This window comes from Gigantopelta aegis, chromosome 12, assembly GCF_016097555.1.
Source record: "Gigantopelta aegis isolate Gae_Host chromosome 12, Gae_host_genome, whole genome shotgun sequence".
NCBI lineage: Eukaryota > Metazoa > Mollusca > Gastropoda > Neomphalida > Peltospiridae > Gigantopelta > Gigantopelta aegis.
This window is the reverse complement of record NC_054710.1, coordinates 42,956,816-42,976,287: the sequence shown is the minus strand read 5'-3', so window position 1 is coordinate 42,976,287 and position 19,472 is coordinate 42,956,816. Positions and strand designations below refer to the sequence as shown.

The following is a 19,472-nucleotide window of genomic DNA, read 5'->3' as shown; positions in this document are numbered from 1 at the left end:
TTCAACCTTGCTTGTGGCCTATTCAATGACTGTAAAGACAAGGGATTTGCTGTGCCCACAAAGAATTTTGATGTGTGAGAATAATAATATAAAACACTAATCAAGTAAACAAAACAAAAAGCTGTATACATGTCATAGAATAAACCTGATTTGTCAAACAGCAAGATAAAGCAAACATTTACGCACCAATAACAATTTAAATATATTTACTACTATAATGACATTTATCAATAACAAGTGTAATGACATAATTTTGGGAAGTGACGTCATGACATGAGGTTACTTCTCCAGTCCTAGCTCAGACTAATTTTGGGAAGTGCATGACATGAGGTTACTTCTCCAGTCCTAGCTCAGACTGTGCATTTGAAATATGACGTCATTTCGTCGTCTCCTTCTAGTTGTGGAAGAAACATTTTGAGTTGTGTCTTGTTATTCATAAAGAAAACAACAATAATAATATGGATAATAAAGAAATTCATGTATTACTCTCGCTCTCACTCGGGCAATACAAAAATCCTGACACTGTTTTGTAAAATCAGTACGACACACAAGCTTGTATAATAATCTCTATTTATAGTAGTAATATATTTAAATTATATAATATATTAAAAACAATATGTTTTGTAGTAGAAAACTAGCAATACATACAAAATCGAATTCAAATATTTGTTGCAATATATCATATTATATATAAACAAAGCTGCATTAAGCCATTAACAGGGCTTGAAATAGTAAGCAAAATATGGCCTGGTGTTATTTAAGATAGAAAGTCAAAAGAGACATGTCCTGCTAAGAAAAAAATATGGCCTACTGGAAAAAAACAGAAGACAGCACAGGGTAAGGTGAGGTGTGTGAAACATTATGTAAGGTGAGGTGTGGAAAAAATACATGACTTCTCTCTTAAAAAATAATTACCTGCAATTTTATTTTAATTTTTTTTTTTTTTTGGGGGGGGGGACTAAAAAATCGACTGGTTTTCATATGCTACTATTTCAAGCCCTGATTACATGTAAATCATGTAAGTAATACATTGATCAGAAAAACAAAATCAAGTTGTATACCATATATAACACATATATTGCAATGTTAACTACAGCAATAAGAATATTGGATACAAATCATTAAGTACATGTATATTGTAAGAAAGGGTAACCTGTGGGTATATTAAACAATCATTAATATTCTAGGTATATTGTAACAAACTGATTGAAATAATTTTTTACATATACATGTACTTGTTTTCTCTCAATTTTTATCATCAATAAAAATCACATGGCATATATCATATAGACATGTAAACATTTAGAGCAATGAAAACACTGGAAAACAAATAATTAAATACATTGTAAGAAATAGTAATAGTGTGGGTATATCAATCATGTAAATTAAACACATTAATATTTTATGTAGACTGTAACGCAATCGAATTCATTTTACAGATCACAGTCTTTTTGGTGGTACTAAAATCTGTTGATAACATTTCATGACCAAGTGATCATTGATCTGCAATTATATCATTTCAAACACATCAAGCTGCTATCAGATTTGTGATTGTTTTAATCGGTACGACACCGACACCACTTAGGTGTTCTCACAGTATGATTCAATCGCATGTGACAAGTCTGACAAGTCGGTGCGACTAATTGCATAATGAGAACACCGCTTAACATAGAAATCCGATATGGCTACATTCCATTTCAATAAGATTGGTTCATACATACATATTTTAACTGTTTCAAACAGATTTTAGTTTACACCAGCAAGTTCAATCAATTTTTTTATTATTAAAACAATAAGCATTCTGAGAGTACTGCTAAAACAATAAGCATTCTGAGAGTACTGCTAAAACAATAAACATTTTGAGAGTACTGCTGAAACAATAATCATTCTGAGAGTACTGCTGAAACAATAATCATTCTGAGAGTACTGCTGAAACAATAAACATTCTGAGAGTACTGCTGAAACAATAATCATTCTGAGAGTACTGCTACTGCTGAAACAATAAGCATTCTGAGAGTACTGCTGAAACAATAAGCATTCTGAGAGTACTGCTAAAACAATAAACATTCTGAGAGTACTGCTAAAACAATAAACATTCTGAGAGTACTGCTAAAACAATAAGCATTCTGATACTGCCTGAAACAATAAGCATTCTGAAATAAGCATTCTGAGAGTACTGCTGAAACAATAAGCATTCTGAGAGTACTGCTGAAACAATAAGCATTCTGAGAGTACTGCTGAAACAATAATCATTCTGAGAGTACTGCTAAAACAATAATCATTCTGAGAGTACTGCTGAAACAATAATCATTCTGAGAGTACTGCTAAAACAATAAACATTCTGAGAGTACTGCTAAAACAATAATCATTCTGAGAGTACTGCTAAAACAATAAGCATTCTGAGAGTACTGCTGAAACAATAATCATTCTGAGAGTACTGCTAAAACAATAAGCATTCTGAGAGTACTGCTACTGCTGAAACAATAAGCATTCTGAGAGTACTGCTGAAACAATAAGCATTCTGAGAGTACTGCTAAAACAATAAGCATTCTGAGAGTACTGCTGAAACAATAATCATTCTGAGATGCTGAAACAATAATCATTCTGTACTGCTAAAACAATAATCATTCTGAGAGTACTCTGAAACAATAATCATTCTGAGAGTACTGCTGAAACAATAAACATTAGAGTACTGCTGAAACAATAACATTCTGAGAGTACTGCTGAAACAATAATCATTCTGAGAGTACTGCTGAAACAATAATCATTCTGAGAGTACTGCTGAAACAATAAACATTCTGAGAGTACTGCTGAAACAATAATCATTCTGAGAGTACTGCTAAAACAATAATCATTCTGAGAGTACTGCTAAAACAACAATCATTCTGAGAGTACTGCTAAAACAATAAACATTCTGAGAGTACTGCTACTGCTAAAACAATACATGTCCCCTACCGGGTCCAACAAACAAGTTCAAGGGCCATAACTCTATAAAAATGGATAAATGACCATGAAAGTTAAACTTAACCTGTAACAGTAACAACATTTCAGCTCAATATTTTCATGCATTGAAAAAAAGTCTTCATATCTCGTAAGTTCAAAGGTCATAACTGTGTAAAAAGAGTAAATCGTCCTGAAAGTCAAACATGATCTGTAATAGTACACAAGATAAAGATATGTAAACAACATTTCGGCTCAATACCGTGAGGCATTTCAAAAAGAAAGTCAGAAGAAACAATTTTTTGAATCTCCTAAGTTCAAGGGCCATAACTCTGTCAAAAAGTGTCATGAAAGTCATATACATGTAGTACATCTGTAATGGTGCATTATAAAGTTATACACTCTGGTGAAAAAAAGTTTGGAATTTTTTTTTCTGTATCTCCAAAGTTCAAAGGCCATAACTCTGTCACAAATATGTAAATTGTCATGATCTGTAATAGCTAGTGTATGATAAAGCTATACACAAACTTTCAGCTCCCTATTTCAAGGCATTGTCAAAAAAACATCCATAAAACTATAAGTGGGACAGACAGACAGAAGGACAGAGAAGAAACCTGTAGTTCACTCCGGTTGGAATGGTAGGGGACTAATAAGGCATTATTATTTTAAGATTGTGACCAATTTCAGGTTGTTATAAAAATAAACTTCTAAAGTAATTAGTAATATATACATGTAAAAGAAAACATTCTGTCATAATATAGATAAAATATTCAAATGTATACAATTATATTCATCTACAAATCTACATGTATTCTGTATAAAAATAAGGAATGTTAATATATTCCAAGTAACAAAAATATTATATTCAAATAACATTAATATTATGTTCCAAATAACAAAAATATTATGTTCCAAATAACATTAATATTATGTTCCAAATAACAAAAATATATTCAAATAACATTAATATCATGTTCCAAATAACATTAATATCATGTTCCAAATAATATTAATATCATGTTCCAAATAACAAAAATATTAGTATATATACACTTGAAGAAATATCTATTTTCATCATGTTAATACTTAACAACTGAGAAAGAAAAAGAAATGTTTTATTTAACGACGCACTCAACACATACTTAACAATTGAGAGACACAGTAAAACACAAGTCCTCACTGATTGAATGTCAGTAGAAAAAGAGATATCACAATAAAACGTCATTGTTCAGCAACAGCCATCTAATTGTTTTGTAATGTTCACAGAATGTTAACAGAAACTGTTAATTTTTTAACAAGATCCTAATCAATAAATGAAGACTTCATACATATTTTAATTGTTTTAAAGCAATTTTTAATTCAAACCAGGAAATACAAATTAAAAAACAAAAACAATGTCTAATAACCATGTACAATATATAATACAACTCTAACATAACTCATACATAACTATGTACAGAATATTATACAACCTTAAGACTATTTTTACATATAGAAAACACACACACACACACACACACACTACACACACACACACACACCCACTGCACACACACAGTCACAACACAGACACACACACACACACAGTTAGCACAACACACACACACACACACACACACACTTTGAGTATACACAGACAGAATAGTGGCAGACACACACACACACACACATCACAGACACAGACACACACACACACAGACAGGCATGTCACAACACACACACACACACAGACAAGTAGGACACAACGTTCAGACACACGTGACACACACACAATAACACACTGGAATACACGACACACACACCCTCACACAAGACTCTGCAAGGCTCAAGTGGAAAACACACAACACACACACACACACAGTGACACCACATTTAACACACACACACAACACACACACACACACAGACAAACAAAGGCACACACACACACACACACCACACCAGTTGGATCACACATTTAAACATTTCACACACTCAGACATACATCAGTAGCCATGTACTTGCACACAGACACACACACACATTGTTTTCACAACAACACACACAGACACATACAAATGTCACACCACACCGACATGATCTTGACACTAGCAAAATTATTTTACATACTTTCAGGGCGTTTTAATGATTTACACACAGGACACACTTACAGACACACACACACACACACAGACACACACACAGACACACACACAAGTTACACACACACACACAGTTACACATGGTAAGACCACACACACACTGGTGTTGCCAAAAAAAACACACACACACTTAAGGCTTTACACACACACATATCACACACATTTCAACACAGTGAGTTTACACACACACACAGTGGGTACACACACACACACACACACACAACACATTCTCTTTCACACACACACACACCCACTGCACACACACACATCACAGTGAAACACAACAACACAGTGGGTAGGTGTATGCACACTACATCAGCTTTTCAACACATAAAGTTCCACACACACACACTGGCTGTCTTCACATCACACAGTTCACACAGTCATCACACACACACACACATACACAGACACACAGAGTTCTCAGAACACACACCCACACACACTGGCACACACATTACACACACACACTCAGACACACACACACACACACACCACTACACCACACACACAGACACACACAGACTCACACACACAGAGGCCCACCACACTACACTCCAACAGAGTAGTTTACACACACTCACACACACAGACACACACACACACATACACACCACTAACAGAGGCACACACACTCACACAATAGAGGCCACACACACACACAACTCACACACACACACAGCCACACAGACCACACACATAGTTTCTCTTTCACACACACACACACCACACACACACACACACAAACACACACACACATATATATATGTGTCTAAAGACTCTTTTCATATCTCATTTGTTCAGCAGCGCACCTAAACTATGGAAATGTACTTTCTGAGTTAAAACTGCCCATTATTTTCACTTTGAGTATAAAAACTAAGTATGGCACCAGTTTAGTCAGTGGTGTGTCAATAGGCATGTCGAAACTTGGTCTCGGAAAGTCCAACAGAAAACGTTCCATTGTTACGTGCATACACAATAATTCTGGAATAACGTCACTCATCTTCCCGTAATGGCTTCTGCAAAAAAGTGGAAAAATAAATAGTTTGTGGCTGTGACAATCCATATTTAACAAATTACAAACCTGTGAACCAGGATAAAAATAAAATTACACACGAATACAGTTGGATCGCACAGTTTATAACATTTCGTCTCTTATGCTATATATTATCTTCCATGAATGTAACTTGCACAGATCTTTACATTATGTTTTGTCAAAACTTTGCTTACCGTAAAGAGGTACCTTCCCCATGATCTTGACACTGGCGAAATTATTTTAAATACTTTCTGCGAGTTTTAATGATTTATAGAGGATAATACACGCGTTACCAGTTTTTATTAAATTTTCCTAATTACAAGTCATCGCTGGGGTAATAATAATGGTAACCGACCTCGGTGGTGTAGTGGTTAAGCCATCGGACTTAAGGCTGGTAGGTACTGGGTTCATATCTCGGTACTGGCTCCCAATCAGAGTGAGTTTAACAACTCAGTGGGTAGGTGTATGACCACTACACCAGCTTCTCTTTCACTCACCACTAACCCACTGCCCTGGACAGTCGATATTGCTGATATGTGTGCCCAGCACAACGTGCTTGAACATCAGTTGGATATAAGCACGAAAATAAGATAAAATAATAATAGTGGAGAGGCACATATTTCAAATTACTGGCCTCGGTGGCGTTGTGGTTAGGCCATCGGTCTACAGGCTGGTAGGTACTGGGTTCAGATCCCAGTTGAGGCATGGAATTTTTAATCCAGATACTGACTCCAAACCCTGAGTGAGTGCTCCGCAAGGCTCAATGGGTAGGTGTAAACCACTTGCACCGACCAGTGATCCATAACTGGTTCAACAAAAGCCATGGTTTGTGCTATCCTGCCTGTGGGAAGCACAAATAAAAGATCCCTTGCTGCCTGTTGTAAAAGAGTAGCCTATGTGGCGACAGCGGGTTTCCTCTAAAAAACAGTGTCAGAATGACCATATGTTTGACGTCCAATAGCCGATGATAAGATAAAAAATCAATGTGCTCTAGTGGCGTCGTTAAATAAAACAAACTTTAGTTTACTTATTTCAAATTAGATAACTTCCACCTGACAGCAAGTTTTTCTGGCAGTTGTCCGGAAGATGTCACAATGGGCTGCAATTCCTGCCAAAAACAAGCTGTTAATACTTTTGGAATTTATTCTTTATATTTATCTTCATTTCAAATCAGTATGGGAGGTCATTAAAAAAAAATCATTCAAACATAAAGAAAAATGAAAGAGTCGTTTTTAATAAGCCAATTTTATAAGATGTGTATACCTCAGTTTTTCAAATTTTCATAAAGTTCCATTTTTGCATATGGCGTGTCTTCTCGAGTTCCCAGTCCCTCGTATGTGTTTGTCTGGTCATCAGAATTACCGAGTTCTGAAAAACATACAATAAGCTCGTTCTACATATACCGTAAATCCTCGAATAGAGGCCCGCCTTGAATAGAGGGCCTGCTTTAAATAGAGGCCTGCCTTTGAATAGAGGCCTGCCTTGAATAGAGGCCTGCCTTGAATAGAGGCCTGCTTTAAATAGAGGCCTGCTTTGAATAGAGGCCTGCCTTGAATAGAAGCCTGCTTTAAATAGAGGCCTGCTTTGAATAGAGGCCTGCTTTAAATAGAGGCCCTGCCTTAAATAGAGGCCTGCCTTGAATAGAGGCCTGCTTTGAATAGAGGCCTGCCTTGAATAGAGGCCTGCTTTAAATAGAGGCCCGCTTTAAATAGAGGCCTGCTTTAAATAGAGGCCCGCCTTGAATAGAGGCCTGCTTTAAATAGAGGCCCGCCTTGAATAGAGGCCTGCTTTAAATAGAGGCCCGCCTTGAATAGAGGCCTGCTTTAAATAGAGGCCTGCTTTAAATAGAGGCCTGCTTTAAATAGAGGCCTGCCTTGAATAGAGGCCCGCTTTGAATAGAGGCCTGAGGCCTGCTTTAAATAGAGGCCCGCCTTGAATAGAGGCCTGCTTTGAATAGAGGCCTGCTTTAAATAGAGGCCTGCCTTGAATAGAGGCCTGCTTTAAATAGAGGCCTGCCTTGAATAGAGGCCTGCTTTAAATAGAGGCCTGCTTTAAATAGAGGCCTGCTTTAAATAGAGGCCTGCCTTGAATAGAGGCCTGCTTTAAATAGAGGCCTGCTTGAATAGAGGCCTGCTTTGAATAGAGGCCTGCTTTAAATAGAGGCCTGCCTTGAATAGAGGCCTGCTTTAAATAGAGGCCTGCCTTGAATAGAGGCCTGCTTTAAATAGAGGCCTGCTTTAAATAGAGGCCTGCCTTGAATAGAGGCCTGCTTTAAATAGGCCTGCTTGAGGCCTTTTAAATAGAGGCCTGCAGAGGCCTGCTTTAAATAGAGGCCTGCCTTGAATAGAGGCCTGCTTTAAATAGAGGCCTGCTTTAAATAGAGGCCTGCCTTGAACAGAGGCCTGCTTTGAATAGAGGCCTGCTTTAAATAGAGGCCCGCCTTGAACAGAGGCCCGCTTTAAATAGAGGCCTGCTTTAAATAGAGGCCTGCTTTAAATAGAGGCCTGCCTTGAATAGAGGCCTGCCTTGAATAGAGGCCTGCTTTAAATAGAGGCCTGCTTTAAATAGAGGCCTGCCTTGAATAGAGGCCTGCCTTGAAGAGAGGCCTGCCATGAATAGAAGCCTGTCTCGATTAAAAGTCGGGTCTCACAGCATCATGAAGAAAATAGTGGCCTGGCTTGAAAAGCAAAAACTACATGTATGGAGAAAAACATTTAATTTCTCAGTAATGTAAGAGGTTTTCAAGTACAAAAATTGGAAGATTACGTTAGAATATGACTTTACAATAAGGCTATTGTAGAAAATTATTCATGAAATAAATAGGAGCCTGACTCGAATAGAGGTCTGCCGTGATTAGATGTCTGGTCTCAGAGTCACACACAAAAATAGAAGCTTAATCTTCAATTCAAGGATTTACGATATGTTGAAATATGTTTTAAAAAGTCACTTTAGTGTACAACCCACAATCTATTTCCTGTTCACATTGGGGCCAATAACAATCATCTCAAAGGTAAAAAAAATAAAACATCATTAAACAATAAGCAGTAGTGTAGCATCATATCAAAAGAATTAATATATATAAAAAAATATGTGTGTTCATAGAACAAGTTTATAAACAGACAGATACAATATATTGTATTTATTTAGTATGTGTGCAATGTGTATATCTATGTGTATGTATGTGCATGTGTGTGTATGTGCATGTGTGTGTGTGTGTGTGTGTGTGTGTGTGTGTGTGTGTGTGTGTGTGTGTGTGTGCATGTGTGTGTGTGTATGCAGTGGATGAAGATATATAAAAAAGGTATAGAGAGAAATCATAAACATGCCAGTAATTAAAATAATAAATTTACCGTTACTGTGTCCATGTCTTGTGTCGTCTAACGATACATGTTGGTGTCTGTAACAAAGCAACAGACCAAGTTATAGTACCAATACGATACAAGTAGTTATCACACTATTTCTCTCGCAGTACCCAAAATGTAGGTATCACACTATTTCTCTCGCAGTACCCAAATTGTAGTTATCACACTATTTCTCTCGCAGTACCCAAAATGTAGTTATCACACTATTTCTCTCGCAGTACCCAAAATGTAGTTATCACACTATTTCTCTCGCAGTACCCAAAATGTACACACTATTTCAACCCAAATGTAGGTATCACACTATTTCTCTCGCAGTACCCAAAATGTAGGTATCACATTATTTCTCTCGCAGTACCCAAAATGTAGGTATCACACTATTTCTCTCGCAGTACCCAAAATGTAGTTATCACACTATTTCTCTAGCAGTACCCAAAATGTAGTTGTCACGCCATTTCTCTCGTAGAAAGAAAAAAGAAAGAAATTTTTTATTTAACGATGCACTCAACTCATTTTATTTATGATTATATGGCGACAGACATATGGTTAAGGACCACACAGATATTGAGAGAGGAAACCCACTGTCGCCACTTCATGGGCTACTCTTTCCAATTAGTATGCACCATCCTATGGACAGGGTAGTACATACCACAGCCTTTGATATACCAGTCGTGGTGCACTGGCTGCAACGAGAAATAGCACAATGGGCCCACCGACGGGGATCGATCCCACACCGACCGTGCATCGAGTGAATGCTGTACCACTGGGCTACGTCCAGCCCCTCTCGCAGTACCCAATCTGTAGTTATCACACTATTTCTCTCGCAGTACCCAAAATGTAGTTATCACACTATTTCTCTCGCGGTACCCAAAATGTAGTTATCACACTATTTCTCTCGCAGTACCCAAAATGTAGTTATCACACTATTTCTCTCGCGGTCTCGCGGTCCCCAAAATGTAGTTATCACACTATTTCTCTCGCGGTACCCAAAATGTAGTTATCACACTATTTCTCTCGCAGTACCCAGTAGTTATTATCACACTATTTCTCTCGCAGTACCCAAATTGTAGTTATCACACTATTTCTCTCGCAGTCCCCAAAATGTAGTTATCACACTATTTCTCTCGCAGTTGTAGTTATCAAATGTTTAGTTAACACTATTTATCTCACTATTACTCAGTACCCAAATTGTAGTTATCACACTATTTCTCTCGCAGTCACAAAAATGTAGTTATCACACTATTTCTCTCGCAGTACCCAAAATGTAGTTATCACACTATTTCTCTCGCAGTACCCAAAATGTAGTTATCACACTATTTCTCTCGCAGTCCCCAAATTGTAGTTATCACATTATTTCTCTTGCAGTCACAAAAATGTAGTTATCACACTATTTCTCTCATTCAGAGTATGACTGTTTATATATAAAGCCGAAAGAAAGCAACAACCGAAGATATATTCAGGGAGGGGTTTTATCAAACGTTAGGTAACATTTTAGAAACAATGTCTCATTTTTATTCATAAAATACAATGCAGACAGTATGGTCATTTTGTTCCTTCCATGTGATTTTTTGATGAGTATTCTTTGCCTCAATCATGAAACAAAAATACAAATTATGTCAGTGACAGGAAACGTTACGTTAATGAGATTTTTATGTCATGAATAAATTAATGTTTAAAATAAGCCAACATGGTTGTGATTGTATATGTATCTGCTTGCACAACGTGATGGTGTGTGCGCGTCTGTTGTTGGTGTCATCCACGAGTGTGTTTGTGTGTGCCTGAGTCACTGCGTGTGGTGGCATGTGAGTGTGTATGCCTGCCTGCCTCTCCCTCCCTCTCCCCCCCCCTCTTTGTGTGTGTGTGTGCGTGTGCGTGTGTGTGTGTGAAAGGTTTGCAATGTTATACGTACACACTAGCTTCAGACTGGTTCCCATCTGTCAAAAAAAAACCAAGAGATAAAAGATATAAAACAACCAACTCGTGTAAACAAACAATATGTTCAAGTAATCCTTCAACTTTTAGTCATAATACACTGAACAACAAAAGAAACGCCAAAATAGTTTTTCATGATAAAATTAAATCAATACGCAGACTGCCAATACGCAGACTGCCAACACGCAGACTGAATATACGCAGACTGCCAATACGCAGACTGCCAATACTGCCAATACGCAGACTGCCCATTACAAACTAAATTAATATCCGTCTTTCTTTTGTTGCGGAGTATAAAATGTGCCTTAATGTAAAATATATCAAAACATCTTAGTGACAAAATAAGAGAAAATACCAAACGATACAAACAAAAGCAATACATGTGTTACAGGTTTATACCATACTTGTTAAATGCATGCGTGAGAACAGAATAACGCAACTTGTAATGTAATAATATACATCATAGAAATTAAACTATTATCAATTGAAAAATAAATGTCTTAAATTTACAAATTTGGTTTTCCTTAATAGTATTACCTGATTTTGAAGATGCACACACATAACCTCGTCGCCACAAAATAAACACTGTAACTGTCACTGCAATGGCGGCAACAGCAATCCCAATAACAAGCCCTACGGCAATTCCTTCTCCAGTTACTTTGTTTGATGAGGCTGGTACAAGAGATTCAACTTTAAATAAAATAAAATGAAGTTATCACCAAGACAGTCACTACCACAAGTGCAATTGGAATCCCTATCACAATCTTCACTGCGATTCCTTGCCCAGTTACTTTGCTTGATGCCGCTGATACAACTTTAACTAAAATAAATTGCAATTATCACAGTCACCACGGGCGTTCGGGTCCTAGTATGTGGTTATAGGTGTATGCATAGTACCAGTCGATGGAACACCGATGTGTACAACGCTATATAGCCCTTGTTCATATATATATATATATAGAGAGAGAGAGTCGGAAACGAAGATCGATCAGACACACACACCTACTCACTAAAAATGACAAATATAAAACATAAAAACATACATTTACACCACAAAACTTATATCAGTCGATTCTTAGAATGATAAGCTTTCTACCATCAAAGATGAGTTTAGGCTCCGCTCACCGACCTTTATTGTTATTACCTGCAATTAAAGTCAAAGCTTCCTGTTCTTTGGTAAAACCTTTGTATCCATATTTGTTATAAGCCAAAACTCGCACAAGATATCTCGTCTCTGGTTGAAGATTTGATATGACAGCTGTGTGGTTTGTATGAAGAACTTTCTCTGGAAACTCTTCAGTGAGATTTGTCCACTGTGATGTTGTGTCTGCTCGGTATTGTATAAGGAACGTCTGATTTGATCCTCCATTAAATTCCTCTATCCAAGACACCGAGACTGAGTGTGGACCATTGCTCCATGCTGTGACATTCATGGGAATATTCGGGGGACCTTCAAGAATCAAAATATGAAAGTTTTACTGAAATAATCACTTTTTTTAGCATTGAATATGTAAATATAATTACCTCGATGATTTCTGTGATTAACTGTTCATAATCCATATTTCAATATGTACTTAGCCTATATCTAAATAACAGTTAAATTTTGCCTCATTTTTATTACATATTTTGTAAGTGCAATGAACTACATTCTCAACACACTCAGTGATATATAATGCACATTATTGCTTAATATCAACAAGTACAATATTATAGCTAATTAATAAAATGGTTAAATGTGACGGCTATTATATATACTCTTCAAAAGAAGAAACGCAAAACCACATTGTCGTAACATTTGGAGAATTGATTTCATTATTGAATGGTGAGTCCGATAATTACCAAATGTTGCAGGATTGTTCATAATTCACTCTAGTCCATTGTGAGTAAGTGATAGGACACACCACCAATGTCAAGGTCATCTGGAGTCAATACCGGGTGTGGCCTCCGCGTGTGTTGACAACTGCCTGGCACCGCCTGCCCATTGAAGCAACCAGAGTACGGATGACGTCCCGGGGGATGGTGGCCCACTCGGCCTGCAAGGCTGCTGCCAGCTCGGGCAGGGTCTGGGGGCTGTGGTTGTCGCTGTCGGAGGCGTCGGAATCCAACTCGTCCATAGAATGCTCAATTGGGTTTCAAATCCGTGATATCGATGGCCAAGGAAGGACATTAATGTTGTTGTTTCCTGTAGGAAAGCCGTTGTGAGACCGTGCTGTGTGAGGCCTGGCGTTGTCATGTGTGGAACACTGCGTTGGCGTTGGCCATAACTGGAACGATGTGTGGCCGGAGGATCTGGTCAATGTAGCCCTGTGCATTCAGGTTGCCCTGCACTTGGACCAGGTCAGTTCTGCCAGTGTGTGAGATGGCTGCCCCACACCATGACACTACCCCTACCCCCTGCCGAATCTGGAGTCCACTTCCTGCACGCAGTTTGCCGCATAACGTTCACCACGACGCCTATACACGCGACATCTTCCATCATGACGTCGGAGCAGAAATCGGGACTCGTCACTGAACCACACCTGTCTCCATCGCAGTTGAGGCCATTGTCGATGAATCTGGCACCACTGCAGTCGGAGTCGACGGTGTTGTGGTGTTAAGAGAACACCTCGAACGAACTGGACGTCTGGGCACGAATTCCTACCTCACGTAGGCGGTTCCGTACGGTTTGGTCGGATATCCTGCGCAAACCTGGTATTGCTGCGGGCTGTGGAGATGGCAGTAGTCAATCGTTCCCCGAAGGTGGCGTACCCGGATGTAGCGGTCCCTGCCCGGGGGTAGTGACCCGTGGTCGACCGGGATCTAGGGAGGTCACGTGTTTGATCCATGTTGCTGGTAACGGTCCCCCAGTCTGGAGATGGTGCTTGGGGACACATGGAATACCCTGGCAACGGCCGTTCTGGATTCGCCTGCGTCTATTTGGCCGATGGCATTGTTTCTCTGCTGGTTCACTGAGACGTGGCATGTCCTGGATTGTCAACTGTCGGCCAGATACAGAGGCCAGGCAAGCGAACACCCTGCACTTTTATACTGTCGGTGTTCATGTTGCACGTGCATACAACGCACGTGCAGTGGTGACATGGTTTGCACGTGGCTGCGTTTTTGCAAATATTCACATTTTGGAACTTTATTGTACAGTAGCTGCGTTTTATCGAATGTAACCGTGGGAATGTGTTTGGGACATGCAATGGCCTTATATTCACAAAGCATGAACCGGTAGGAAACATAAAATCGGAGTTATAACCCATTTGTACCCTTTTGCGTTTCTTTTTTTGAAGAGTATATAATGGGCGCAGCCAGTTTGTACCATCCCAGTGAATATGCCCTCTGGCGAACTGGTGACTAAGTAATACTTAAGGCGTAAAGTCAGGAATGAGTCTTAGAAATGGACACACAAATGTACCTGGTTTTTGCGGGATGATAAAATAAGCATGCATTGCAATATGTTCTGTAATAATATCCATCCCAGTAAGCCAGCAATAAGTATATATTATTTTTCAATACAAAATAAACCACCATTGTCAAAGTGGTTACACAACAAGTTGAAATAAATACATCATGTTTTGTCCATGCATTAACCTACACTCTAAAATGATACACGGAGTGTTTTCTTAGTTAATTGGTCTATTCTGTTAGTTGCCTCGATCTACCCGTTATTCCTGATTTAGTGTTTTCCCTAGTTTGTTTTAGCACAGTGCGCCAGCACCATGCCTCAATAGTCTAGCACCATCTTGCCTTAATCAGCACTATGCTGTCCTGTGACAAAAAAAGCCTTTTTCAATAATTAATTCTAAAATTGCCTTTATAAAACACCAAAAAAGGTATTATTAATTAATAAAAGATGTATTTTATATCTTTTGCCATTCATTTATTAACGCAAGCACATAAATTACATTAATGTTTATTTCAATTAATTTTTGTGTATTTTTAATGAAAAACAAGTGCCCTGAAAATGGTGAAAATGCCCCAAAAGTGTTTGGTCTACCATGCCTTGCCTAATTTCTAGGGAAATCACTATGATTGGCAGGGGTCTATTTGATAGGTAACCAGACCAGCCAATTAATTACCTCTGTCTAGACACAAAAATACTTATCGGTATTGTGTAATATCCAGTCACCCCTAATATGGTACTGGACATAGTTTATTACTGTAAATAGTTCAGTAAACCTATTGATTAAGTAGACTTTCCAATCTTAAATCACAGAACTGACCAATTACGTAGTTCAAAAGAAAAGAAAATTATCACTTGGGTATCATGGGTTGTCGTTTTGCTCCAACGTAGCATACCTATAGGCCTAATAGTGTACATTTTTCCTTTGGATTATTTAACAGAGAAAAATACTATAACCCCATTTTGTTCCTTTAATGCAACTTGAAATATATTTAGTTACCGTAAATAGTTTATTATATTATCATGTTATTTATGTTGTTTTCCAAGTTAGGTTGATCAAAGAGAAGCACCGAGTCGTAAATTACTGCTTTTCTTTACACTAGCTAGCTGTGCATACAGGACTTGGTTGGAGCTGATGTCACTTCACCCCCAGCTAGAGTACCGGATGCCTCAAAAACAAAAGAAAGTGGCACTGCTCCCAGTTAGCAGGAATAATCATGTTTTTTTATTAACTCTAAAATTATGCATTTTTCATTTGCTAAAGTGTCAGTATGTGTTGGTTGTCCGGGTATGCATCTGTCCAACACATAAGGCTCATGTTTGAGTTTACTCTCCCTTTAAGCATAGTAAATGTATGTAGTTACATGCATGGAAGTCTAAAACAGGCTTTGTACATTTGGCCCATTATGTTTAGTGAGACTTCAGTCTTTGACATTTCTCAAGATGCTTACACATCTTCACGAACATGACAGCCAATAACCAATAAGTCACCAATCACGCAGTCGCATCACTGCCTTTTTATACAAGTGACTGACACACAGACAACAGTGATTGTCTTGCGTTGTTTTATTGCAGTCATTTATAGCACCTGATAAACTGTAAATGGCAATAACAGTACCTGGTGGAATGGTTGGACTTGTTTTGATTTTATCGCATTAACTACCTGTAACGGGGAGTAAATATTTGTAATTAGTTTATTTTAATATTTACTGTATATGTATTTTATTTAAGTTTTCTAGGTTACGATATTCTGTTGAGAATATCGTATTTCATATGGACAACACCCTAGCTTGTTATCAGCCAATAGCCAATGATATAGTTTTATTTTATCACGTGATGTTTCATGTAACATCTGTGCAACATTCACATACACACACACCACCATAAGATTTTCATTAAGAAGGGTCTGTTGGTCTTTTTCTGATTCATCGTCATTGAACACAGCACAGGTTTCTATGTGACAGTTTCTTATTTCTGTGAGACTCATCGCCCACAGCGAAGAGTCGTGTGTATAATTGTTTTATAAGTTTGGTTCCGCCTGGGAATAAATTCCTGAACCTTGACCCCACCTTGTTTTCTGTCAACGACAAGGAGTGTGTTACAATGGAGCCGACGTAGGGACCCAGGCGTTTGTGAACGTACCGGACTGCACGTGCTGGATCGGAGGGATTCTTTTATGTGTGACATTCCTTTCTTTGGTGTTTTTACTTTTGTGGAGGAACACTGACTTTAGAAAATTGTGAACTGTGACGTTAGTGTTTATTTGTTGTGATTTTATTCTGTTTTCATGATGTATGGAATATATGTGAGTATGTAATTTAATTTAGTAGCTACTGTGAAAATATCTTATGATATATAGAGGTTATTACCAGAGTGTTTTTCGGTATCGTCAATATCATATATTAGGAATAAAAATTGTATTATGCGAGCCTCTGGCGAGCATAATACATTACTTTTATTCCTAATATATGATATTGTCGATACCGAAAAACACTCTGGTAATAATCTCTTTATCATATAATCTCAAGCTTAATATAACGTGTTTTTGTAAACTGTACACGCAACTTTAATTACAGTTAGCCATTACACGATATTCAAATGACGTAAGAATATGTGGTGCGGTGTATTTTTAAATGGAAATGATGTCAAACTCGAATGACATCATTTTGTATGTCCTTACATCAAAATAAACTAGGCCCTAATGTTTTTTGTTTTCTGAACGCTGGACAGCTTTCAGTGTAAAATTGCTATTGAAATGTTTTTATTTGATGACTGAATGCATGCGTCAATTATGGAGTGTCACCCATGTGCGTTTGCTTAAATGTCAATAAACCTAGTGCCGTGACCTCCATTAATTTACATCTAATTTGCAAAGTTATCAAATTGTTAAAGTATGTGATCTGAAAAATATCACATACTTTGATTGCACTGAAAATGTAAGATATTATATGATAAATATATATATATATGTATATATTTTTTTATGTTTTTCTTCTCGCCATGGTGATTGATAGATTGTGAACAAAACCAGCTGATGTATTTTTTTTCCCTGCGATCGTTTTTAATTTTTCATTACTTGTCATATTGAGTTATTGTTAATTGGCTGCAATAATTATTCAGTTAATAACTCAGATTTATTTTTTCTGGTACCAGTGTATTCTGTATACATTGAGTAGGTGGGTTTTTTTTTACTTGTTTTCTGAAGCTTCTGTGCTTTAGAATTTAATGATTTATTGACTTGGATTTTTTATTTTTATTATTTTTTTTTTTGCTGGGTTTTTATTTATTTTTCCCTTTGCCATTCCAATAATTTGTTTATTTAGTCTTGATTTTGGCTTTGCCTTTATTGACTTTAATAATATATTTTTTTAATTATTATTATTTTGTTGTGGTTTTGACTTGGAGCTGTGGTTGACTTTGATAAATTTCTGGTAGCTCTTGTCTGTCAGTATGGTTGCATTATGTTTTTTAAGTCAAGGATTTAGAATTAAACTTAGATTTAAATTTTAAATTAATTAAATCTTAAATCTTAATTCAATTTTAAAAATTTAAATGCAAAAGGTTTACATTAGTTTATTGAATTTAAAAGTGGATTGTTAAACTTTAAATTAAATTTAACTTAGATGAGTACAACTTAGGTAATAAATTGAATTTTGCACTTGTTTTAATTGGTGTTTGCACTTAACAGACACTGCAGATACACTTGCATTTATTTCATGTACTCATATATCATTTCCCTTTTCAGCTTTCCTTGTAGTTCTTAGTTTCTTTGGGGTTATACATACCTATATACACATAAGCACACAGCAAATGTTTTATTTCAGGTTGTGCTGATGACTGTGTGTTATTTATTTTAGTAGACACTGAATGCAAACCTTTGCTTTATATTGATGTTTGTCATAGGTTTGCTGGATTAGGTGTACTTATTTGTTCACCTTTGTATCACTTTGAAAGTGGAATTGTTTTACCCAGTGTTGTACATGGGTAATGTTTATATGTAGTGTATCATAGCCTGATTTTAGATTATGCATATTAGTGTGTGAGCCAATTTCTCCTTTATCATACATGAAACGTTACTGAGCTGATATTACTTGTTTATATTTCAGTTTTGATTTACTTTTGTTTTCTTTTAAGATTCAGTGACTAATTTTATTTTATTGTATTTGATTGGTTTTCACGATGGCAGAAGAGAAACCTGGAGATGTTCTTTCAGATGACATGGTTCATACAGGCTTAAACAGATTATTTTCAAAGACTTTTCAAGGACTTTTCTGCTTGGTTTCAAGGACTATTTTTCAAGTACACCTATACTGTAATCAATTAAATGCAACCCATAAGCATCTATGACACTGACTGTAATACCAGCCTAAACAACAAACACTTTGTCGCACAAAACACACGTTGCCTTCCGTTTGTCATTCTTATATGACCTTAACCATTCCGTGTAAAGTGGGTTAGTTTCCCACTTCAAATTATAGACAAACTTGTTACTCATTTTTCCCATTCAACAAACGCCAACACATGCGCATTTACAGCATCTTGCTACTTCCGGTGTGTGTAATAATCTGATACCCGGCGAAAAATGTCCAGTAACAGGTTTAAAATTTTAGCGAAAAATCAACAAAAAGTGTTTTCTTTTTAATAGTTTTTCCAGTGGATCTTAATTTTTAAATTTA

General features: G+C 37.1%; 1 protein-coding gene and 1 long non-coding RNA gene across 2 annotated transcripts in view; both read right to left on the bottom strand.

The window, feature by feature from the left end:
• Nucleotides 1-5,817: 5,817 nt before the first annotated feature.
• On the bottom strand, nt 5,818-11,416 carry LOC121386804. Its single transcript, XR_005959707.1, has 4 exons — nt 11,386-11,416; nt 9,468-9,514; nt 7,381-7,485; nt 5,818-6,100 (listed from the first exon to the last, which is right to left on the bottom strand). It is a non-coding gene; the product is annotated as an uncharacterized LOC121386804 (long non-coding RNA).
• Nucleotides 11,417-12,384: 968 nt separating this feature from the next.
• LOC121386686 (synaptogenesis protein syg-2-like) overlaps nt 12,385-19,472 on the bottom strand; it is a 29,789-nt gene continuing 22,701 nt past the window's right edge. The window contains exon 3 of the mRNA XM_041517679.1: nt 12,385-12,858. Coding sequence (XP_041373613.1) covers nt 12,530-12,858 — 329 coding nt within the window. The 3' untranslated portion in view covers nt 12,385-12,529. The remainder of the gene's footprint in view (nt 12,859-19,472) is intronic.